The sequence below is a fragment of the Haemorhous mexicanus genome, chromosome 9, assembly GCF_027477595.1.
Source record: "Haemorhous mexicanus isolate bHaeMex1 chromosome 9, bHaeMex1.pri, whole genome shotgun sequence".
In the NCBI taxonomy this organism is placed as follows: Eukaryota; Metazoa; Chordata; class Aves; order Passeriformes; family Fringillidae; genus Haemorhous; species Haemorhous mexicanus.
The window spans coordinates 6,980,498-7,006,300 of NC_082349.1; the positions used below are offsets into that span (position 1 = coordinate 6,980,498).

A 25,803-nucleotide genomic window follows, 5' to 3' on the forward strand; every position below is an offset into this window, starting at 1 on the left:
CAAACCAAAAGAAAAAGTGATTATTCACTGCTCAATAATTAGGCTTCAACCAAAGGAACAGTAAGTTCAGAGTACAGTGAGCCCATACCGTACCACACACAGGGTTTTGGTGCAAAATGTACCAAACTTGTATGAAAAAGGGCAATGCCACACACCCAGAGTCAAAGCTTATGACAAGTTCCACTAGAAAATGAAGGCAGTGAGTGGTAGAAGAAAGGCAAAAAGAAAAGAACCAGGACAGAGCCCACACACAGACCAAGGTTCCTACTTTCATGAAGTGTCAGAGTAGAAAGAGTCCTGGCTCAACAAAAATCTTGGTTCATAGGCTAGAGATTTTTATTAAAAGGCCAAAAACATACTCTATCAATAAGAAGGAAGCAAGCAGAGAACATGGGAAAGAGACAGCCAAGATGTGGAAAAGCCAGTGCATCAGCAAACTTGGAATAATTTAATGTAGAAATGGTGGCAGTAATGCTTCCAGTCTAAAGGAAATGGCAGAGGAACATAGAACTGGAGAAAAATAAGAGTATGTTTTGCAAAACAAGCATATTAAGCAGGACATAATATTATACTGCAACATCAATATCTGAAACCTGTTTGACTGCAAACTCAAAAAGCCCTGGTAATTTTGTCATTAAATGATTTAATTCAGCAACATTTAAGGTTTTGTACCTCAGCCTCTGTCAAACAGCAAAAAACAAAAGCCACAACAATACCAACAAATTTCCCAGTAATTCAGAACAATGACTCTCAATACCTGCTCTGTCTCATCAACAGCCTACTAATTAAACTCTGAGCTCTACTAACCACTTTTTCCAATGCACAGAGGAAAGTAATTTATTACAGACTGAAACACAAAATTTAATATTAACAACACAACTCGTGACTGCAGCATTTTTAATCTGATCAGCAGAAACATAAATAAAAGCTGCAACCTGACAGCTAAGAAGGTTAATCTGTAATAGTTAGATTTACGTAGATGACTTCACACAGCATCTGGAAAGATGCTGAGAAAGGAAGAGCTACTTCATCATATTGCAAAACATGCTACCTATAAAAATTTTGCTATGCACTGATATATAGACTGCGGGGAGCCTCACCATAAATTTGTTTCAGCTTTAAGAAAGAACTTCCAAGAATTTTAAAGCAAGAGCAGGAATTTAAGTTGGTTTTCACATGTTTATAACATTCCTTTTAGGTACCTGCAGGTAACAAAAGTAATGAAAAACACTTCAAGGAGAAAATATTATGACTTTGTGTGCACATATTACTTAGTTCTATCACGTAATCTCGGTAATTTTTTTGAGAAGAATATTAGCATGAATATGCTCCTCAGTAAATTTTCTCCAGCATAAAAATTCTATTCTTTTCAAGATGGCAGATTTCTGCCATTGTTGGCTGACCACCACTAAAACCAGTGCAGTTTCTGTGATACACAACTCTTGTAAAAGGCTTTTCACAGTACTAAACAAGTAGGTGGTCAATAAAGTTGTTCCTTTTGTTTCCAGTTTGGCAAAATATCTAACCTGGAGCAAGTGAGTATCGCAATACTACCAACAACCAAAATGAAGGCACCAGAGCAGCTACTCCAATGCAGCAGAAAGCATAAGGGAAAAATATGTTACCAGTCAAGCTTCCAAGCTGTTCATGTTTGGGGCTGGGTTTTTGGTTTTTTTTTTTTTTTTTTTGGTTAACACAAAGTAGCTTCCAGAGCAGGAAAATGTTTAAAGAAACAGAGAACTGGGCAAAGATATGCACTGGTAAATAGAAATGACACAGATACAGCAAGTAGGAGAACAGAGGAGTCTAAAAAAGGAACTGCTGGAGAATACTTCTTGTTACATGTCCTATCTTCTCATGCCCTACCTACCATCCTCACAGCCAGGAAAGTTAATACACCCCCTCCATCCAGCCAACAGCTTCTCAGGGAAGGAGGAGGCAGCCTCATTTTTTGGGTCCTAGAATACTGCAGCAAGAGGAAGGAAGCCTGTTGATACCTAGCTTAAGGTGCTTCCAAATGTGTGTGAGCACAATTATCTGAATAGGGCAGCAGGGAGATTAGAGCCTGTACTGCAGGAACAGCAGTCCCTCTAGTACAGCAACAATTAATCACACTGGCAATGCTGCCATTTGCTTGCTTGCAGGTGAGTATGACGCAGCTTTTTGTCCATCTGCTTTTGCAACACCCCTTGAAAACCATCTAACTGGAAAAAAAAAAGGCAGTTTAGGCTCTTGTGAATAAAATTAATAAGTGTCCAGTTTTTTCTTCCCCTAAGCTGATATATTCCACTGATTAAAAAGATGCTGAGAGAGTCATAAAAACAGCAGTACTGTGTCAAAGCAGAGGTCTGCCTGGTCCAATATCCTGCCTCCAGCAGCACCTGCAAGTCAGTTACTTGCACTGAAAATTTCTAGCAGGGACAAGCAGCAACATCTGCAAAGTCAGTGATGGATCCTGCTCAGGAATTCAACAACATGCAGCAGTGAGTCAGCCAAAGCAGTGCCAGTGAGCAAAGCCAAATAAATGGACTGGCCATGATACTTTCTCTCTTCTCTTTTCATAGACTGAGAATTTTGCAGAAATCTCATGTCACTCTCCACTCTAATTGTGGCATCACAGAAATGGGAAACATGGTACCTGAGCAAAACCTTTCTTAATAGATGTGGAGAGATTCAGAAGAGCCCAAACAAAACTCCAGCTGTATCACAAGTGGTTTGAAAAGTCAGAGGCTGCAGTACCCTATCAATGACTATTCCAGGAATGAAGCACAGGACATGAAGAGAATGCTGATGCAATCCAGAGATTTGTTGGCAAAGACTGTGCATCAGAGCAACTTCCAATAGCCCAGATTCCCGAGATGGTTATCTGTGCTGACTCTAAGCACAGGACTGCCAGTGAGCTGCACACAGGCTGCTGGACTCCCAGCTCAGGCAGCAAGAGAAACCATGCTTTAAGCAGGAGAAAAGAGGTGGTGAGCAGTGTTAAGGATGTAAAAAATACCCTCTCCATATATCCTTGTGTTTAACAGCAAAATTAGAAGTTAAAAAGTTTTAACTGTAAGTCAGTTTAAAATGGTGGCCTAAGTTTCCAAGCAGCGAGATTGAACTTCTGAAGTTTTCTGGAAGCAAAGGAGAAAAAAAAAAGTATTTAAGGCCAGGCAAGACCTCGATGCAGTAAATAACTCAAAAGGAACTTTGCCCTTGATAAATTGCATCTCATTTGACAAACAGATAGACGTTGGCTTGATCATGTAAATGGGTCTTTCCTCAAGTCACAGAGTAACCCCAAAAGCAAAAATCTGAAGGATATATTCTGAGGGGATGGAAACTGAATGATAACTTTGATCAGTTTAGGGAGTGGACGTGAACTGAGGTGGTAGAAAACAGACAAGAGGCAGGAATGCTGAAGACATTCAGACTCCTAGGAGCAGCAGATCCCAATACTAGTCTAAAGGTCTCACGAGGACCACTCCCAGAAGCCAAGGTGAAGATCACCTTGGCAAAACTCTTCTGGCTGAAGAGAAAACAAACAGCTTGCTAGGGGGAAGTCACCTGATGATGGATCAGCTCTGCAAGACAGAAGGGACAAGGACTCCCTGGCTCACTGATTCAGAGAATGAGCTACTGCAGGCAGGTCAAGTAACCCCGGTCACGAGTTTACTGAACACCCTCTGAAAGTCAAAAAAACTCCAAATGCAGTGTTGGTGAAAATTAGCCTTGTGAAAAGGGAGAGCAGGAGGCAGATCACTTTCCAAAGCATTTGGACTGGTTTTACACAGGTCACTTCTGTTCAGGACAAGCTGTGCAGCAAAAACACAGGGGAACCAGGCAGAGGTGACAGCCACAGTACTGCTGTGCTGCTCATAGGAGTGGCTGGAGGGTAGAACTCCTTGATCAGCAGGGAATGGAGAAGCACTGGGAAAGTCAGCCTTGGAGCCCTGACAGGTACCTGGGTGTGCCATCTACTGCTATCCCATAGGACCCTGCCTCAGCTGGGAGTGCCTTGCTAGTGGCTGACAGTCTCCCAGAGCTTTCCTGGCACTCACATTCCTTTCCTCCCCTTTCTCCTTGGGCTAAAAGGAAAGAAAAGAAAAAGTTATGGAGAGAAGCAGCTGTGCACAAGTGCTGAAACACAGGGTCTGGGCTTCTGGAGGAGAGGGCAGAATGATCCAAAAAGGAGAGAGAACACTACAAGTGAAGGGTGGAGTGCCACCGACAGAGGGTTGCACCAGAGCCATTTCAGTGGCTGCTCCCTGGCAGACAGCTTCTCTTCAACACAGGTGATAGGAGGGATGGAAAAAAGGCTCAGAGCAGAAGGTCAGCAGACACACGGGAAAGCCTCACAAGTAACCTTGTATCAGGAGGTCATGAGCTCAGAGATGCAGGCGTGCTTGTGCTGTTGAAGAAAATTGCCCTGGTAATCCTTCCACACTGGGCTTGATGGGAAGGTGATGGTATTTACTCAAGCCAAGCAGCAAAAACTGTAGAATATTCTAAATATGTATTAGAGGCATTTAAAACACTGCAGAAGCAGCTCAGGATTGAAACCAGTGAAGTTAATTAGAAAGCTCTTTTGCAGCACAAGGGCCATATGCCTGCTTGCTCTCTGCCTATTTGCCCCAACACTCATTTCAATTGCTTTTTTCCAATAATCAAGAAATCAAAATTCTTTTGTTCGCCGGCACAGAGTCTGCACCAGGCGACTGCAGAGAAGTGATAAAGAAAATGATGGATGCTAATTTGACCATTTTCCTCAGCGTTCAGCACAGACCTCAAACCACACAAAAAACATTTTAGAGATCCAGCACTGAGACACTCGCTACCATTTCTGTGTCTCCTCCCCCACAGTGCTAAGTTCAGATACTTAATGCAAATGTTCATTAAAATAATCAATATTTGGGGATTGTCTTGAATCTGCAGCCCTTAAAATAGGATATGCAACATGGAAATTACGTTTATCTCTGCTCCAGAACAGAATATACTTCAGGAAATAAGCTGTAAAAATAACTAGGCTATGAAATTAAGATCAATTTATCAAAGGTCTTTAATAACATTCAGAGCCATATATTTAGTCCTTTAAAAATAATTCTAGATTTCAAATTTAAGAGACCCTGAAACATGTCTGGTTTTCCACATCTTTTAATATTTCATTCTCTGCATAAAATGAAAAAATAAAGCATAGTCTGTATTTCATCTGATGAGCTGAAAAAATTTTTTCTTTTCAGTTCCAAACTACATTATCTTAGACTTCTGCTTCTCTGGGCACTTGACTTTCAGCTGCATTAACACTGCTCTGACCACTCTTTCCTCACTGCATTTGTCCATGCATTCAACACAAAGAAGGAGCTTCCATACAAATCTCCTTTACCTAATAAATACAGTGGGGCCAACATACAGTCACTTCTTGAAAAACCTAAGGCAATTCACCTAATTTGGTATTATTTTTCAGACAAAAGAACCCTAGCTGAGTACTTTGCTGTATAAATATTTTTCCTATTTCAGCAAATAAAGTCTTTTGCTTTCAAGGAAGTCAAATGCAAGAACTCCACTGTTTCTTACAGAGATTCCCTACACAGTCAATTTGAGGGGCACTACTAAATATGGCCTTTAAATGCAATCAAGCCAAATGCCAATTGAAATATATATTTGATTTCTGGTGAACACCACTGCATGAAAGCATTTCTCCCCCTGTTCTGAAGGACTGTATTAATTCTCCTCTTCTACCAGAGCAATGAAATTGCTGCTAACACTCAGTCCAACAAGATCTGTGCCAAATAAATGATCAGAGATCACTGACTAGTTACCACTGCTTTACAGAGAATTACTAAAAACCCCTTCCAAGTCAACAAGGGAATAAACTACCTCTACAAGGTATTTTTCTCCTAAACCCTGTTATTAGGTGGGCTTATGCTATGAGGCATGAGTGTTTACATACTTTCTAAAGAGTTTATAAGTCTTATCTAACATAATCCTTGCATTCTATAATCCTATCTGTTTAATGTATTTTACGTGGGGAAAACTGCTGGAACCAGTAATATCTCAAAATGGAAGGCACTTCCAAAGCACAATCAGTGAATTGGACATCAAATGCAGAAGTAGTTCATGCTCAGGTTAGACCTTCAGTTATCTCAGATCAGGTACCTTAATGCTGGGTTTCACTGTAAACTATATTAATCTGCATATGGAGCTTTTTTTTTTTCTTTCCACAGGACACTTCTGGCACACCATTTTACAAAAATATTAAAGAAAAGATAGATGAAACACTGCCAGCCTTTGTATGTGAATTTTTCAGTGAATACATGTTCTACATGCAGCTTCTAAGCATAAATAGATGTGAACTATTTCCCTTAAATAAAAATAAATCTTTTCTCCCCTTGACAAAGCAGCACAATTTCACTAATCTCTGCAATTTCCAGCTTAAGTGTTTCACCTGCAGACTTAACCATTCAATAGTTACCTATTTTCACAAACTGCCTTACCAAAGGCCAGCTCCCTAGAACTAAATTTAACCACTAGTCCCATTTTTGCTTTGCCTCTTTCCATTATGATGAGATTCCAGAGTCCTCCTTTGACTCCAACCCAGATGGACCCACTGTGACCGTATGGTTATCTGCTCCACCATGCCTCAAAATCTCCAACTAAAATCCATAAAACTTGGCTGTTGCCAACACTGGGCCAATACTACGTGATGTCTGCTTACCAGGGAAAGCTTCAGTGTTTTCCTGCTACTGCACATCTGCCATTAGACCCCAGAAACTCCCTCCTGGAAAACATGACCATTCCTGCTTGCCTTCTCTCCTGCCTCCCTGGGCATCACCAGTGTGCAATTAATGGCTTCTGCTCCTGAGGATACAGACCTTCTCCATCCCTTGCTTTCCAAATGCAGATGCTGAAAAGAAAGCTGCTTAATTAAGCTCCAAATTTCAGCAAACTGCAAACATGCAGCTCTGAACAGCATGTTCTAGATAGAAACACACTAGTTCCCCATAATTTGGGTAAATAAAATCTGGGTCTTTGCTTTTTACAGCAGCAGCTTTTCAATATCGGCTTCTTATTTTACAGAGAAGTGGGAAACTTTTTCTAGATGGCACATAATACCAACTCAGTGTGGACAAACTTCTGGATTGAAGGAGCAGAACAGCCTTCCCAGGTCTACAATTTATTGGTTTGCACAGAGGAACGAGCACTGCACACTTCTCACGTGAAAAATATCTTCCTGTACTCTCCTAATACTGCATGATTTCTGATTCTGCCATTTTAGTAGGTTTTGGTTCTTGGATCCTATGCTTGAAGTAGACAATCCATACCTTCTAGAGAAGGCTACAGGTAAAGCAGTCAGTGTTTCTCTCTCTCCTTTTCACTCATTGATATTTAAATTATACTTACAATGCCATGATTATTTCTGGACTGCAGTTTCAATCTAAACCTGCATCAGTAATATTATAAATTGCTGAAACTAAACTGAAAGGCTTCAATCTTTGTACATAATTTTAAAGGAATTGAAAAATCAAAAAAGAACAATTAAAAAAAATCCAAAACCAACAGAGTTACATTCTGGGCAGAGGAACAACAAAGTTTCTGATTATACATGCAAAGAACATCAAATTGTACCACACACTAGAATTATGGAAACCCTGCCATAACTTGAGATGCACAGAAATCTTGTACCAATAAATATTCTGCTTTACAGTGTTCCTGGATCATTTGAAGATGTGAAAGATTTGCAAGCCAAAGATTTTTTGATACCAATCTTCTGAAGACTCAAAGAGGTAAGTTCCTGGGTAAGTTACGGAAAAACAAACAAATAAAAAAAAAAGGAAAAAAAAGCTACCAAATGAATTAAAAAATTAGTAACAAACATCCCCTTCTCCCACACACAAACTATGTCAACAAGGACAACTCAGAGGGCCAGCAGCACTTACAGTGTCTGACGGACACTACACTGACTGGATCTTTTGTTTGCAAACACAGGACAAAACAAGTTCAGCATTTCTTCTCTGAAAATTCCCATGAATTCAAGCCCTCTCCCTCAGGCGATGAAGATATTTGTCACTGGTTTTCTTCAGACAAAATAAGAAATAAAGAGCATTGCAACTCTCTCTAGCTTAGCATTTCTGGTTAGTGCTGAGCCTCACTCTCATTGATCTCCAGCCATAGGTTTCCTCCCTGAAGTCACCTCCTCTCATCTAATGCTGCTCTAAAATGTTTATGCCACTTAGCTGGGTTTTTTTTAACCCAAGTTCCTTCTCATTTTTTGAGCGCAGCTGATTAAACCTGAACAACTGGGTTGTTGGACGAAATATGCTGTAGCTATGAAATGGTTCAGCAGGGACCAGTTTCACTGTTAATTTAAAATGCTAGAATTAATTAGGTAGTGTAAATGAAGAATTTAATAAGCACACTTTACAACCACAAGTTCTGCTTTTATTAAACACCCCTGCCAAATGAAGGCAACTATCTTCAGTCAGTTTTTCCTTGTCTCATTCCCTTAAAATCTCTGCAGTGGAAAAAAAAAAATAAAAACCAAACCATTTTTGCTATTGCAACCCCTCCCCCATAATTAAAATGTATGCCTGACTTCCATCTCCTCTCTCAGTCATTAGCATCTTTAAAAAATGCTACTGTATATCCTGCCTGTTCTGAGAAGCTACCAAACAAAACCCAAGTTTACGATTTTGGTTTTGAATACCAAATTAAAGGCTGTCTTAGAAGCTGTCATTCCTATTCAACTCAGTGCGGTGTACTACCACATTAGCATAGGTTTTTAGTAAAGGAATAGGCTTGTTTTAACATGTGCCTTCCCAAAGCGAGGGGGCAACTTCATAAACCAATTTTATTAAAAACTCCTACTGCTGTTCTAAGGCTGCAAAAAGACTTGGAGCAGATGACTATTCCTGTCATTGTTTAACCAAATTTAAAATGAATAAAAGAGTTCGGGTCATGATTTTTATTGGAGAGATCCAGTATGTTTAAAAAGACTTTCTATACCTTTTAACACCTTGAAAAAAACATTTCAGAAGACTCAACATTATCCCAAAAAAAAAAAAAAAGCTTTGCAGCTTCTTGACAAGGGAAATAGAATCTTTTACATGAGCCAATTCAATGCTACCTAGCTTCAGAAATACATTTGAGATTTTCTACTATGGTTTTGCCAGGAGAACTATTTAATCATTATTTGGTTTATGACCTTTTCTATTTTTCTTGAAGCAAGCTCTCTACAGCTTTTTATTCTGACTTTTTTTTGATTTGCCTGATAATTCAGCCCAGCAAGAAGGAAGCAAACTTACAATGTAAGAAGACAAACCAGACTTAACAGAAAGAACAGCACACTTGTTTAAAGGCATAACAAAACAGAACATGCTTAGCTTAGATTTATTAAAGCCACAAAATTTTCAACAAACAATGAAAAGTCTAAAAGCAGGCAACATCTAAACTGTTTCACATCTTCACTGCTAAAGCAATAGCTTAAGAATTCACTGGGTTTTCTTTCAATATAGCTTTCACTGTCAGAAAAAATACTTCTATTGATTTTTAATAAGGAAAAAGCAAAGAACCCCTGAAAAGCCGGTCATTCCTCTTGCAGCCTACTGGCATACCTCCACCCCTGCCCTCCCAAAAAACCAGTCCAGGGGCCTAATGAAGAACATGCTTACATGATGATCCAGAAAGATGAGCTGGGTATGACCTCAGTGAATTTCCATTTTGTTATTCTCCATGTTCTAAGAACCTTAAAAATATGAACTGCTTCTGGCAGAGGACTGCATTTGATTTACTAAGTCTGAATTCAATGTGAGGAATGAATATGCATCCTCAAATTCAGTAATGTTGCACAATGCCTTGATAACAGGCCTGAAAACCTTGGCAGATCAAATTCTGTTTTCAAAATCAGCACAGATAATTTGGAGCACAATTTTTTTTTTTTTTGCAAATATGTCTCTTTTGTACTTGTATCACCTCTTAAAACAACATGTAGGGGTGATGCCCTCAAGACATCTGTCCAAGTTTTTTTTAAGGAATGGTTCCTTTAAAATATTTTAGTGATCAAAGATTTATCCACCTTGTATGGAAAGAAAAAGCATAGGTAAAAAAACTACCCAAGAATGTGTCAGAAGATCATATAGCAAGTTTCTCATATCTTCAAACAGAAAGACAAAAGCCTGGAGATGGAATGAAACAAAAAGAATACTGTTCCTTGCTGATGAAGTAATGGCTCTGTCCAAAGACATTCCCTATGAAAACAAAACTACATATCTTATGTCTTAGAAATATATTGTAAGAACATCATCATGAATTTGAGGGATAGAGTAAGTAGTAAAAGCTCATGAAACACAAGATGAAAATTCAAGCTAGGCACCCTAGACTCCTGTAGATGAAGGTTTCACTTCTGCCTGAAATAAGTGAACTAACCTGCAGTTAAATTTTTCAGATTATTTTCAGCCTAGAAGAAAAACAAAGGCGTGTAGAAAAAAACCAAAGTAAATAAAAGTCAATTCCATTTTTCAATCTTCTTTTCAGAATGCCCAAAGCTGTGGCCAAATCAGAAGATTTACTGCAATAGATACATCATGGTCAATGTGCTAAAAGAAGGCTCTGCTGGACTACACTTGTGAGGACTCAAGCTGCCCTGCAGCTACTGCCATTTGTTATGTGCCTTGTGTTCAACCAGAGCATTGCTGTGTGTCGGGAAGTAAACAAAAAAGAAACATTTCATGTTGAAAAGCACTAAGCAGATCATGCTAAGGCTGCCAGTACAATGGCTGCCAGGATGTTATTGAAGCAGGTATGAAGATTTGCATTTTAATTCCTCATCTTCCCATGGTGCCTCTTCCCACAGAGCACACCCCCAAGTTGCCAGGAGAGCCTCTGAGGGGAGCTGACTCCTTTTTTGGAACCCTTTCCCTCCCAAGGCTGCTGCTCTCTGTGCTAAACATAACAGCACTGGTGATGCACTGAACAGCAGTGAAATTTCAGCTGCTCCCACCTACAGTGTGAGTAGACACACAACCTAGAAAACTAACCTATAAAAGCTGATTGTTCATCCCATCTTGTGCACCAGTGGATTCCTGGCTGCAGTAGCAAGGATGTGGTTTAGGCCAGGTGCAGCTGCACCCATCCACACCTCCAGTGACAGTGCAGACCTTTCTTTGTTGAGGCAGCATCTGCCACGGGAGGCTTTTATTCTGAAGGCACCTACCAACATTTGCTACTTCATATGAAAAAGGATCCCTGCAAAGTAAAATGGTTTTAGGGACCAGAGTTAATTAACTATTATGAAATGCAGAGCAGTGTCTCAAGTATAGCCCACTGCTGTTCCAGAACACCATGGCCAATAAGCTGTGATGGACATGCAGAACCACCTCACTTTAGAGTGTTCTTAAAGAGGCAGAAATTTAATGAGGGTTTAGAGAAGCTCAAACAGCAGAGTCAGAATTAGGAACCATCAGTTGGGCTCAAGCCATTCAGACAAATCCATGTTAAATAAAAATGAGAACGAAGAGGAAAGCGAGGCCACTAAACTCTCCTGCAAGAAGCTGCACAGTGTTACACACATGCAGACTGGCAGTGTTCAGACTTCTCCCCCAGATCTGCAGAGGCTGAGAGCCAAGGGGCTTCTCAGCTGTTCTAGGTGAAGTATGCATCACTGAAAACAAAAGGCTTGCCCCTGAAATTAAGCACTGCATCTGCTGCATTCCCTGTGTTGGCACTTGCAATACAGCAGCACCAATGTTCTGCTGACCCCAGACACAAGCTGACCCTTACCAGGCAAAACCCACAACACAAAGTGCTTACCTGTGATTTTGTCTCTCACGAGCTTGCAGGATTCGATTTCACCAATGCTCCCGAAGAGACTCCTGAACTCCTCCTGGGTCATGTTCTGGGGTAAATAGTTGACTATGAGGTTGGTTTTGCTGTCATCTGTAGCAGCCCCTGTCTGCATGGGGGAAGGGCAGTTTCTACTGTTGCTGGAGGGTCCATTGGTTGTATTGGAAGTAGGGCCATTCGACACCTGAGGCTCCATGGTGCTAATTATCTATAGCAAAATAAGAGAAAGGGGAAAAAAAACCACCCTTAAGTTTCATAGATACAATAGCTATTTTTAAAGATACTCACAAACGAATGAGTAGGTAGCATTCATGGCCAATTTAGATACTTCAACAAAAAAACCCGGCTTGATTCCTCTGTTATTGTTGCAAAGTAGGTCATGCTAGTCTTTGGCTGTGAGCATATACTAAGATGCAGTTAAAAAAAACCTTTTTTTTGTTAATGCGAAGCTGATTTCTGCTTTCATCACGCAGCCATTTTCACAAATGTAAATTTAAACCACATAAATTTAATTATAATTTAAGGTAATAATCATAATTAAAATTATAGTTCCATTAAATCAGATGAAGTAAGTGTATGGCTCTATACGAAAAGGTAAAATATTTTACCTATTTAATAACTGTATCACAGAGTGCAATGACAACAACATTAACCAGGCACAGTCAATCTGCACCATGTTGTCACTCAGCTTGCCTTCAATTAATAAACCTGGTGTCCCAAGACATAACATTGACTGGTTCCAGTGATGACCTATATTCTCCACCTATATTTTCCACTAACGAACTGACACCTCTTTAAATAATAAAGCCCTGGATTTGCAATCTTCACAGATACAAAGGTCTTCAGATATTTACTAGACTCAAAAAGGTTTAATCAAAGAAAGGCTTATCAGGCACAGGTGAAGACTGCAATTATAACAAGCACATCTATCTTGAAACAAATCTCTAGTTTTCACAGATGAGACTTAAACAGACCTTTCCAAAAAGCGACAAATAAGAATCCAGCTTGGCAAAGTGTGTTGCAGGACAGTAGCCCCATTGTCACCAGTGGCACCCATCACGTGAGCAAAGCTGCCTGCATGTTTATCTGCAGAACACAAGTTTTCATCCCAAAGCTGCACAGGCAGACAAAGGAAGCAGAAAAACCTGGGTACTCTGAGCTTTTTCTATATTATTTTTCTCTACTGTGGGTTCCAGCCAGCCTTTACTGTCCCCAGTGCTGCCAAAAGAAGGGACAGCTTAGCCTCAATTCTGGATAAATTAAAGCAATACAAATGGTGGCTTTTGCTGCCTGCTGCGAGGTTTGTGATGTGCAGCTTCACTGGAATCGAAGATCATCCCTCAGATGGGCTCAGCTTCCCTCCACCAGAGTCAGTGATGCAAACTGCTGCCCCAGGCAGGAGATTCCACTGCCCAGGGACAGTGACAAACATGTGAGAACAGAGGGCTAAGGCACCACACACTCTGAACCCGGTGTTCTGCCGATCCTGTAATTATTATAATTACTCAAGACTTAATTTGCCATCTTTTTTAAATCCAGGGAGGTATATATTGTGACAAATTAGGCCCGTAATTCAGGAGGATGGGGACACACACACACACGCCCCAAAAAAGGGGTGTCTATTCTAAAATTAACTGCATGAGGGTGGCTCAGAGTCTAAATAGGTTATATTCTGGTCAAGTCTTTTTTTTTTTAATTGAAATGCTTCAGTGTTAGTTTAATGCCTCATTTAGGAAATAAACCTCTTTTTTATCAATGGAAATAAGTTTTGAATTACCATTATTTTTATTATCAAGCCCAGGAATAGCTACTTGGTTTAACAGCTTTTAAATAAAAAGAAGCCTTGCCACATTGTGCTTAACAGAAATGCCTTGAAACCACACGGCAGAATCATTTTGAGAATAAACTGCACAAAAATAGTCACTTCTTGAAAGACACGGGCACATCCAAACCAGAATCCCCCTGCCAATTTTACCAGCCACGTGGCACCAAGTACTGCTGGCATCCTTGGCCAAGCTGTGCCAGCCCCACACACTCTTCCTTCAAGATTCCCCCTTCTACCCGGCATCGGCCATACTTCCTTCCCTTCTCCAAGCTAATTCCATCCATGTATTTACTCACACGTACTACTTAAACGCTTCAGATGCTGCTAAATCTGTTTAGCTCGGGATTCCAGCTGGAAGATCATCCTTTGATCTCCGCACCTCCGCGACCCCACGGCTCCGAGCTCTGCCAGCAGCTGCTGCGGGGCCGGGGTTCGCACCCCAAGGCGGCCGCGCTCCCGCTCAGCACTGCCTGCTCCTACGGGCTGCACCCGCAGCCACCCGGCTGAAATTTGGGGGAAAAAATCCCAGTTCTGATGCCAAGGCACAGTCAGAGGATGAGTGAAGCAGCTGACATGGTTAAGGCAGCTTCCCGCCCGCCTTTACATCACCGGACCATATTCTTCCCAATGTAAAACCCCATAAGAGAAGCTGCAGTTTTAGGGACTGATCCTGCCCCCCTGGAGCCGGCAGGGATACCACACTTCTGGTTTCAGTTTCAGCAGAAGCAGGACTTGAGCACAACACACGGAGGGAGGTACATCATCTATTATTAGCAACAGACTCAAAAGCCATGTATAGTTCCCCGCAGTAGACAATAACCCTGGATCTTTTAAAATCTGTGAAAGAAAACAAAATTCCTAACTGGTTGGTGTCCTACTTAGGCATTTTGCAAATGCTTTTTAGTTAGATTTTCAGCATTCATACTTTCCCCACCAAGCACAGGAACAGAATTCAACCCAAGACATTTAACACATTCAGAACATTAAGAGTAAGCTGCTCGGTAAAAATCTGTTCCTGAACAAGTACATTTCCTCATATACTTCAAAGTATCTTGGCATAAACTAATTCTGCACCAGGTGCCAGGTTTTCTTCCTAGTTACTCTCAACTCCAATTAGGTTTTCCTGATTTTTTTAATAGTAGAATAGAAAACCAAGGCACTAATTTGCCCTTCAATTTATTGCCAAGTCATAGGTTACTGAAAATCCATTTGCTATATACATATTAAAAAAAAAGATAATGGATAGAGAGAAATGTTGAACAATTATAAAAAGCATTTCTGATAAAGGACTTGAGATTTTTATTTCTTTTTTTACTGCATAATTTTAAGTCTCCATTTAGAGAGTGATTTCTGTGCAAAAGCAGTTCTGCAGCAGAGCTTGCATTCGAAGCTCTCACAGGCACAAAGGAATAACACTTTAGGTGTGCATACTGACTCCTGCCATGAGTAGAAACTCACATTATTAATGGTAACCAAAAGGTAAGCCCTGGCTCTCCTTCCCAGACATTTGATCCTGTCCCTGACATGCCTGAAGCTCAAACCCCGGGCAGAGTTCAGTGTGCATGCACTGGGATATTTATTGTCAAGCACTGTTTTTAATATTAAGTAGCTGTTGATTCCACATCAGTCAGCACATTACATAAGAGGAATATTATTTATTCAAATAGATTTCAACATGACAGTTGCTGCATATTTTTTTTTCCTCTATCACAACACCAAGGTTTAAATTTTTAATTCAGTACCTGTATCACAATATGAATATTTTTTAAATCAATATTCCAGTTTCCAGGGCACACTGTTAACTTTCTGTGTTTTAATTACTGATAATAACTTTTTTTAAATACAGAAAAGTATTTGGCAGAATTAAATTCTACCAAAATATCAAAGAAAACTCCAAGTCTGCCTAACTCATCAAGGGCTTATCTGGATATAGGCAAAACAAATGTTGAAAATTCGAGAATGATTTAACACCTATGTTAATTTTTTAAAAACTAAATATACTGTTATCCCTGAAGGTATTCTTAAACCTCCATAAGCAAGTAAATTTAGTAATATCTGTGCTCTGAGCAACATCTCTTTTTGTAGACCTTTTCTGACCCAATTTAGGCAGTTACTACCAGTCCTGAAATATTACAGTGCAAATGTCATGTGTGATGACATTCACATGCTACCGGTATAAAGAGGCATTTCATTTTTTTGGGGGCAATAGCTTGCCAAACTCCCAATACTGCAATATGATACTCTATATTTGGGTAATAGCATCTTTGTGGAATAAACTGCAGTTACTGCTAATAGACATTTGATCATTTAGCCACCAATAATCTGAATATTCTAACGCTGACAAATACTATCTGTGATAGAATTTCAACACTGATTTTGTAAGTTACATGTTTCAAATTGTGCATGTATTTCATCAGACTGCTGCTTTAAAAAAAAAATGACCACTTCCTGGTGTACTACTTTTCTCACTATGGTAATGTATCAGCAAAGTATGAGGTATTTTAGTTTGACAGATTTCACAAATAAATGCTTTGGGGAAGACAACACAAGCTTTGCCAGTGTTTTGCAAAACACTGCTTACCAAAAGGCTTGGTATAAACCTCTCCCACAGAGTATCTGCCACAAATACCCATTAGAGCTACTCCTACATTACTAATGTTTCAGAAATACTTCCATCACATCTTCATTGTTTTTTCAATTAATTCAACTAATTTCCATTTATTCCTGCTAAAATACTAGCTCCAACAATAATGCAAAAATACCTGTATGTATAAACAGAACTATTACAATTACCAACTATTACAAGGTGGAGTAACTGACACTAATCTTCACTTATTACAGTAAATGTGTGACATCCATCTACCATTACAAAGCACAGTTAATGAATCATTTGGAAAACTACCCACAGACTAAGAGAGCCTTATCTCCCTATTGCATGCATAAGCAATAGCCAATGGCTCGGTAAATGTAAATATACATTTTTTACATTTACAAAATTGGTTCTCAGTCTAAAAGAAGGTCTGCAATGTTGAACTGAGGCTATCACATATGTACAGCAAAAGGAGCTTGCATTCAGCAAATAGTCAACACCCATTCCTGTTATCTGAATTATGTATACTCCACTGACCATAGTCCACAATAAACAGAAACTAATTTGGTATGTATAAAAAAAACAAATCACAATTAAGAATCCTAATCTTAAGTGTTATTTATAGGCACTAAAGAGAAGTGTTTCTAAACACACCAGAAACAATCTTCTCCTAAAATCAAAATCTGAAAAAAAATTTAAACCCCAGAAAATTCATGCAGACATATCCATTTTGAGGACTCAGAAGTCAAAAAAGTTAGCTATGAATAATGAACTGTTCACAGCACCTAAATGCCAAGAAAAAAGATCATGGCAAATTACACCTCATGAAGAATTCATGAGGTCTAATTTTATATTATTTCTAAGTGTTCATTAATGAACAAACTCAGAACATTCTCCCATAAAAAAGAGTTTAGATAAATAATGCAAAGCTCTTACTTTATCTAAAAAAGCTCTTTAATTAGCATTGCAAGTTGTTTGCTTTTACAAGTGAAAACAAATGGTGCCATGGCAGAGGTCCCACAGCCATCTCGTGAAAAAGATGACAAAAGAAGAAACAAACAAAACCTCTCAAAGAAAATAAATGTGGATTCACAAAGGTTTTCCTCATACAATGAGGAACAGGCTTTAACTCCCTGCATATCTGCTCTTTTCAATGGAAGTCAGCACAGTACAAGTCTGTTCCCCTAGAACTTTTCTGTAGGTGAGAAAAACCCCATTTACAGGGGCTGCCTGATCAGTCCACGCACAGCCTTGCCATCTGCTGAGCCATGAATAACCATGCCAAAGCCAGGAGGTTGGTCCATGGGCATGGAGCAGAACACATCCAGGTCCCTCAACCCTGCTCCAGCCCAGGAACCCCACCCCAGTTTAAAATGCACCAAACTGCTACTTGCTCCATGGGGATTTAGCACATTTTTGCAGGATGAGGCACAGGATCACAGAATGTTCAGGACACATCATGCCACCTTCCCATCAGTGTTAAAGGAAAAGAACATAAAGTGATTTTAAGCCTTCCCTGACTCAAAACCACAACTGCAGCTAGAGCAAGAAGCAGGTGCACCTGGACCATGTGGGCTTCTTTCTAAAGTGACCTCGGGAGCAGCAAACGATGCTCTGTGTGCAGCTCCAGTACAGATTCTCTTAACTGTAACAACTGTCAAATTTCACTGTCAATTACATTTTTATTAAACCTTACGTACTGCACAACTAGACTTTGCTATTATTTACCTAATAAATACATCATGAACATGAAATAAAGGAGGAAAATGAAGCTTTTTAGTCTATCTGCCTGGAGGCAAATCCAATACCCCAGCAACAAATCATTATCTAACCCTCTGCATGTTGACATGTTCCCCACTCACACGCACTTCTACATGCTACATCTTTACCTTCCTTGGAGTAAAAGTCATTTAATATTTTAAATATAGCAACAGCTGAAAGTACCAGCTCAGAAAACTGGCAATCTCTGGCTCTCATGGCACAGATACAGCTGTCTTAACTTGCTTCCAGTGTGCTGCACTCAGGTTGAAATGGCGTTCAAACATTTTCAGCAAATTCACATTTATGGGTGCCACAATAATTGTGCAGAGCACAAAAGTGATCCAAATGGAGAAGACAACAAATGTGTTCATTTTAAGATGCAAGCCTCAGTTCAAATAAAGGAGAAAATTATTTTCTTTAATAGATAAATTTATCCTGAACCAGTCCATTAAAGGCTTCTGCATGAATATGCTAAACCAAAATATTCTGTGCCAATCTGCAGCGAAATGAATGCAAAGTTTACTAGCAATATTACTTGCTATCACAGCAGTGCCTGAAGGACATAACCCACGGCAGCACCAAGTTGTGCTGTACAAATGGGCAGGAAGGCAGGGACTGCTGGTCTACCAACACAGTGACAAAAAGCAGGCAAAACCTGTTACTTTTTATTCCAGATTTCACAGAAGTCAAAAAAAGTCAAACAAGATGAAAGTATCTAGGCAAAGTGCTGAAGTTACACAGGAAGCTGTGACAGCCCTGTAATGCACCACCCTAACCCCAAACCTGGCCCCCTGATAAGGTACAACTCTAGCAACCTTTTCAAAAAGAAAACCAGTATAATAATGATGCACCAAACTGCAGGTTTTTTGAGAGTTCTGTTCCCACAAAGTATGGGCTCTACAGTTTTGTATTTGATTTTAAGAACAAAAGGGAATGAGTAGGGAGCAAAAAGTATACACCAAAATAAGCTGCAACTATTTCAACATCAATAGCTACTAGTTGAGCAGTAGGGGAAAACACTGTTGGAACTACACAGCCAATAACTACACTAAAGATAGGAACAAAGGCACCATATCACATACTTTGCATAATCTCTTACTCTTCCTGCAGGTACTCTGGGGGTAAGAAATTGGAGGAGGAGAACTACAATTATCATTCATACAACTCAGCACTCTGCAAAGCTCAGAGGAAGCACACAGGACTGGGGAGCAGGTGCACAGACAAGCACTCCATGCACAGCAGTTTCTGGGAAGCATGGCACATTTGTAAGGACGACAATGTTTGTCCAGAAGCAGAATATAGTTATAATTCTGTGTTGTGTATTACCCCAGTTCACAAAGTGTGAGATGCTTTATGAACTTCTACTGAGCTTTACCATCAACTATTTCCAGCTTTTTCTTTGCCTCTTGCAAAGATTATCAAGTAACTATGCCTGTTGGAAACCTCAGAGGTGTTTGGCTCTATTCTTCATTGTTCTCCCAGTATCTTACTGAAGTCCACAGCAACAGCACTTGCAAGATGGTAGGGAAGAAAGAGGTGTAATAGGTGATGGACACAGGAGTTTCCTTCTGTCTCTGGATCAGAGCTGTCCTTTTCATTAAGGCAAACCGACTTTTGGAATGCCAGCTAGTTATCCCCTACTTTATTTGGAATAGTTTCGCCAGAGTTTATGACCATTTCTACCATTAAACCCAATTCATATATGAAGAGATGAGAAAACACTGCCTTGATTTCACAGATTTCAAACACCACTCTGGAACACAGCTTTGGAGAAAGGCATCACCCAAAACACCAGGAGAGGAAAATGGATGTGTCCAGCCTATTAGATGGGGGATCCAACCAGCTTGGGTTAAAAACCCCTATAACCACTTGAATCCCACAGACCACGGACTGCAACAGAGGCTGGTGGCAGGGATGTGTCCTACTTCTGTCCTGGGACACGGCCACCAATGGCTCCTGCCCACCCGCGTCTCCGGGGGTCACCCGCCGCCTCTGCTCAAAGGGCTGCACTATTTTTGGACTGAAATAAAGACAACACGGTCAGACTTTCACTTCTGAAGGAACATCTATTTCTTCTTCAATCACACTTCTACTTCTGCCAAATTCATACCAGGCAACCCTCTGCCTAAAATTTTACAAGGGCTTTATTTTAGTAATTTCATCATTCCAGATTGCTTCTTATTCCCTCCTGCCTTTTCACTTAAGCTACTACTTGCTCTCTCAAGATGCATACAAAGGCTAAAGGAATGAAAAAAATAAAAATCAGGTCTCAGCAAAAAGAGCTCTTTGATTGACACTCCAAGCCAAAATTTGATGAAACCTTCTTTCTCCATGGGCTGCAGAGTTTATCAGATACCACAAAGGCAAGAGGTCTCCCAGCGACTGCATTGTCCCTCTTGGAAAAAAGAGACTGTGACTAACAGAAACCATGTTTGAAATCGTTGTTAGCAGGGTGATAAAAAAACAGATATACCACCAAAAACATTAAGGACATGAGGAAAACTCTGAAATACTGAAGAGGGTCTCTCAAAAGCCTACATATTATTCAGTAAGAACATGGTAGAGATCAACACTTAAGACAGATTCTCAGTCTAAAGGACATGCAGCCTAAAAATACACTGAAATGAAAGCAAAGGAAATTGAGAGTCTTTTTATATTTCTGGTTACTTTCTGAATTTTATTTTTAGCTCAGTTTTGTTTCCTAATCACTTCTTACTTGTTTGGTTTACTGACTCTGTTACTGAGTTATATATTGCTAATCTGTAACTGAATTCTATTACTGACTTGGGAATATGTATGTAGCACTGTGTACTGACGCACAGATTCCCACGGGGACGTACATGTTCATGAAAGAAGCAGACAGCTGCAAGTCTTCAGCTGCTGTAGACCTGTCACAATTCCACTTTAATGTTTTCCTCCCTTTAAGAAATAATCTAGAATCATCTGCAACCCCAGAGTTTAGTCAGTGAAACCTGTGTTATGAGCCATACTGACACCTAAAAACATCTACTTACCAGAAGGCAAAGCAAAGCAAGGACAGTGCAGGCTCTCCATGAAGCCTAGGAACATCCAACCCCCCACTGCTGTTATTTCTACTAGAAGTTCTAGAAACAAAAAGCTACAATTTTCAGAAGCCCTTAAGCAATTTAATATTCATTAAAGTTCACTGCAATAGGATTTCAGCTCCTAAGCCATAAGCTCTTCTGAAAATGTTGCCCATTTATTTTTCATGCAAAGCCAGGCTTATATTAGGCAGGAATGGATGGCTTAGTGAAACACTCGACCCAACCAAGATGTTTTAAGGCTCTGTCCTCAACAGGATGTTAATGAAGACACACTGCTAAATGCAATTAGGAAACACTAATCAACATGTACATTGAGATGTACATGTGTACATCTCAACTGCTGGCAACAGCATCTCTATGGATACTGCAGCTTGCAGGTCTAAGCAAGACAGACCCCAAAATAGAAACTATGATGTTCAGCTAAGTCCTATCTCCATCATTAGAAATGTTTGCCTGCTGCAAGCTATCAGTATTTCTCTTAAAACTTTTCTAGATTAAAAATAAAAAATAAATTTACATCTTTTCCACAACTGACCAGCAGGTCTACAGCTCTGTATCACACTAACATTGCTTATGGAAATAACCTTCTCACAAAGCATAAGCATTCTTACTTCTGTAACAGACCTATGGTAGACAAAGTTACAAAGAATTACTGAAAATATTATGCCATCACCATCTTAAAGACAGGGAGCAGATAATAGACACTGTAAGTCTGAGAAGCTTCTGGGAGCAAAATAATAAGAAATCACCTTTGAGAGAACAGAGGTAGCTTTTTATTCAGATGGTCTCACAAAACTACCTACAAAATGGCTTAAATGAGCATAAGTTTTAAAGTACTGCATGCAATAAATATCTCAGTAAAATGCTTAAATTCAAACAGTCTCATGCATGAAAGCATCTATGCTAAACTCAAAGACTTATTAGAGATTAGGAATTTATTCTTCATCAATAAAAGACAAATATCAAGTAAGTATCTGTCATAGTTCCGGCTAACAGATCGTTATGTTCTATCCTAGACAAACTATTAATCTCTGTACTACAGGAAGGAAGCACGCCATGGGCCAAACCAACACCTTCCTCAATAAATGTAAATTAGCAAACATACCCTGAACAGCAAGAAATTTAAGATGTACCAAAACTCCTCTTAAAAAGGTGAGCAGACCTCATGGATAACAATCCCTTGGTTAAAACAATTCTGCTCAAGCACCCAGCGGGAGCCCTGTCAAGCTCAGTCCCTGTTCAGGTGCTTGGGGACGGGGGGAACACAGACCACCCCAGCTGTCCTGACTCCAAGCCCCACAAATGACATTTCACTTAGACGTCAGAAGGCAACTGGAAATACAACATCCACTATTAGACATCAGGAGGAGGAAATGTCCTAAGAACCTAAACACACATAAACTAATGCTTAAGCATTAAAAAAGCCAAAGGAACGAAGTTACTGTCCTTTATCGGCTATGCTTTCCTTAAAACACATAGCGACCACAGGCAGGCGCTTTAAACCTGGAGCTGGATCCACTTCCATCCATTTCACCTCAAACAGGCCGGTGACAGACATCACACTGTCACTACTAAAACTACTACATCACCTAAGCACCCTGGCTATGGAGGCACTCAGCCCAAGCATCCTGGTCCAGTCTGGTGCTGAAATGCTGGAGGAGAACGTGGCTCCTCCAGCAGCCACATCAGCTATGCATAGCTGCAAAGCTCCTTGATCACCACAGAGAACATCACACAAGTAATATTCACTTTTGCACTTAGCAAAGACTAACGATGGAAATTAAACTCAATTTCTATCTGAGCATTTACATTTGCGAGCACTTCTTTCAGTAGTTGGGTGATGACAAGCACAGACAATAAAAAAAGGATTCTAAAAATATACTACTCTTTTTCCCTGGATTAGTATGTCTACAGTTAAATATAAACTGTGCTCTATAAATTATCAAACACAATGTCAAATTCTGAAGTGCTCTCCGGAATCTCTCACAGAGCACAAGAAATACAGAATGATAATTCTGTCCTGGCCCAGTTAGGCTAAAGAACAATATGCTACTGTGCTGGATCAGAGTTAGATCCTATCAACAGCCACACTAAAAATGGCCACGGCCACCACCATAGCTGCACACTGAATTTTGCAGGACCCTCCACATCAAGCAAAGAGTTTAATTCCCTGAACAGCTGCTCTCACAGGAAGGGAATCAACAGCAACATTGTCACAGTATAGCTGGCACAGGCATATTAGGAAGAATTTCCAGCATTCATGCTTTCTGCTAAAAATCAACTTCCCCCTACTCATCTACTGCCAGTAACTTCATTTGGAACAAAGATATATTAGAACTATTTTTATTTAAGAAGCATTTATTTACATACATTATTACTTCTACGGAGTCGTGACTGTGCCTTCTGCTTTACAGAAATAACATCTTTGCCACAAGATCTTCTGCACATAGTAAAGGGAAAAATCACCGACCACCATTAAAAGATTAAGAAGGACCAAGAGAAGATGAATACAAGTACTGCAATTAACAGTCACATTTATAAAACCTTCAAGCAGGCAGAAAAGCCAAATACCCCAAATACCTCTGAAGCCCAAAGCAGAAAGTGTTAACACTCCACCACAGTGTAGAGACTTAAATATGGGTTATTTCATGCCGTTGAGTCATGAATTTCACGTTATCTAACATTAAACTGCCGCTGACTACGGGCATCTACAGATCAGCTGAAGGGGACCGAAAAAAGGCCTGGCCTCCCCTCCAGGTTAGCATTTAACTCTTTAAAAAGGTTTGTTAGTATTTTGCTCATGTAGTTTATGACCCTCTCTAATCAGAACTACTAGAACCAGGTTGACTTCCACACACACCAAGCACTTCATAGACATCAAGAGTCTTAATTAATCCATGTATTTAAAAAAAAATCCTCATTGCCAAACCTTCCAATGAAGTTCAGTCTAGTAACAGTAATTCTTAAACTCACAAACATGAGTTTTGCTGTTAACAACAGTAGGGAAACAAGGACTTCTGGCAACTGTCCTGACCAGCAGTAGCAGAAATACCATGCCCTTCTGGGCAATTAGACACAACATTACAAGAGGAGGCGGTTCTCCTTCAATTACAAATTGTGAGTAAATTGTTGTCTTTGCTAGCTTTCTAGAATGCAACCATGAGAGATTATTAAAAGGAAGAAAAGCAAGAAGGACATGCATCCTTCATCCCTCATGTCTCTACAAAGGCTTTTCAACAGCACTCAGCCTGGGAGAAAATACTTGGAAGTGCTCAGGAAACCACTCAGCCTCTCCAAAGGGGAGCGCATGCAACTACAGGCCAACAAGTAGGACCCGGGCACAGTTACCTGCTCCAGCAGCAACCTTTAGGGGCCTCTACATGGAGATCAGGTGGGACCTTCTCACCCAGTGTCCCTCAGGAAGCGAAAACCCGGGGAAGCGGTTTGGGTTTCCTCGCGCAGCTCAGCGAGCGCCGCCAGGTGTGCGGCGGAGCGGCTGGATCTGAAGGGCTGGCGCTACTGGAAAGGCTCCAGTGGCATTGCTGCCCTCTGCCAACACCAACATCACTTACGTAGGCACAGACGCGTTACGTGAGGAACCTTCTCGAAGCACTGCAAGGCGAGAGCCGCCTCCCATAGTCACGGGCGTCTGCTTTGAAACAAACACACGTTATCGCGCCACCTTCAGCTCCAAGGGTCCCCAGTGCTCCAAAGCCACCAAATGTCACCGCCCTGATGCCGAAAAAAGGCTGGCGCACGTCTCCAAACTGGGAAGACTACCAGCAGCAACATGTACGGAATTTTATAGCAATTAGAGAAGTTTAATTTTAAAAGAATAAAATAAATGAAAGCTTATTTTTGCCCCGGAATTCAAGGACGAATAATTTCCCATCACAACAGCATTGCTGACGCAACTGCGCGTGCCTTAGCAACGAAGGCGTACTACAGCATTTTCTATACCATCATGCCTCTAAATATTGTCAAAGCCAGGTTCGTATCTTACACTGTGCAACTACATCTCATTTCCAGAGAGGACACACAAAGGTTTAGCTATCCTTTGTTTTAATTAATTATTTTCTTAATATTCTGTTTTTTCTCCCCATTTAATTAACAATCCCTAACTGGTTCCCAGCATTTCCTGACTTGTACAGATTTTCTTAGCCATTGAGGTGAAAGTTCTCATGCAAGGCACTGTCAAGGGTAGAACAATAGGTAAGACGGGCTCTCCACTTCCTCCCTACTTTTTGGGCTCTAAATAAGCAACAACGCATCAGGAGCTCCATTAGGGCACACAGATTTTCACTACAGAAAATAAAGCTCAACCTAATATTGCTGTGCTAATTCTTAATGAACTCATGAAAGCAATGTAAATGCTACAAATAAGACAATGTTAGGCAGTTCCAAGAATTAACTGCATTCTTATTATAATCTCATCTGAGAGTATTTAATTTCTAACACTGATGTTCCAATGCTATTGCAAACTCTGAATATTTAAATGAGTAAACAACAAACAAAAGGTCTCGTCTTCAGTGCCCCAAGCTATCATCCAAAACTAGTTATAATTAAAGGTGTGAACAACGGAGTAACAAACCTGCAAAGTCAAGGTTCTGAGAAATTAATGGGCATCACACCACTGCACCAGTTCAAATTTATCACTCATTATCTCCCCGACTAGCACAGTGCTGTTTCACATATTAGTGCCTCCTTCTTTCCTCCAAGCCTTTCCTGCCTTTTCTAGA

The 25,803-nt window shown here is 40.3% G+C and overlaps 1 protein-coding gene across 7 annotated transcripts in view; it reads right to left on the reverse strand.

Moving 5' to 3' along the window:
* The window catches only part of ELAVL4 (ELAV like RNA binding protein 4), a 64,726-nt gene that overhangs the window by 30,338 nt on the left and 8,585 nt on the right, over positions 1-25,803 (reverse strand). For all 7 annotated transcript variants that reach the window (XM_059853854.1, XM_059853852.1, XM_059853853.1 and 4 more), the window contains exon 2: positions 11,791-12,031. In XM_059853854.1, coding sequence (XP_059709837.1) covers positions 11,791-12,031 — 241 coding nt within the window. The remainder of the gene's footprint in view (positions 1-11,790; positions 12,032-25,803) is intronic.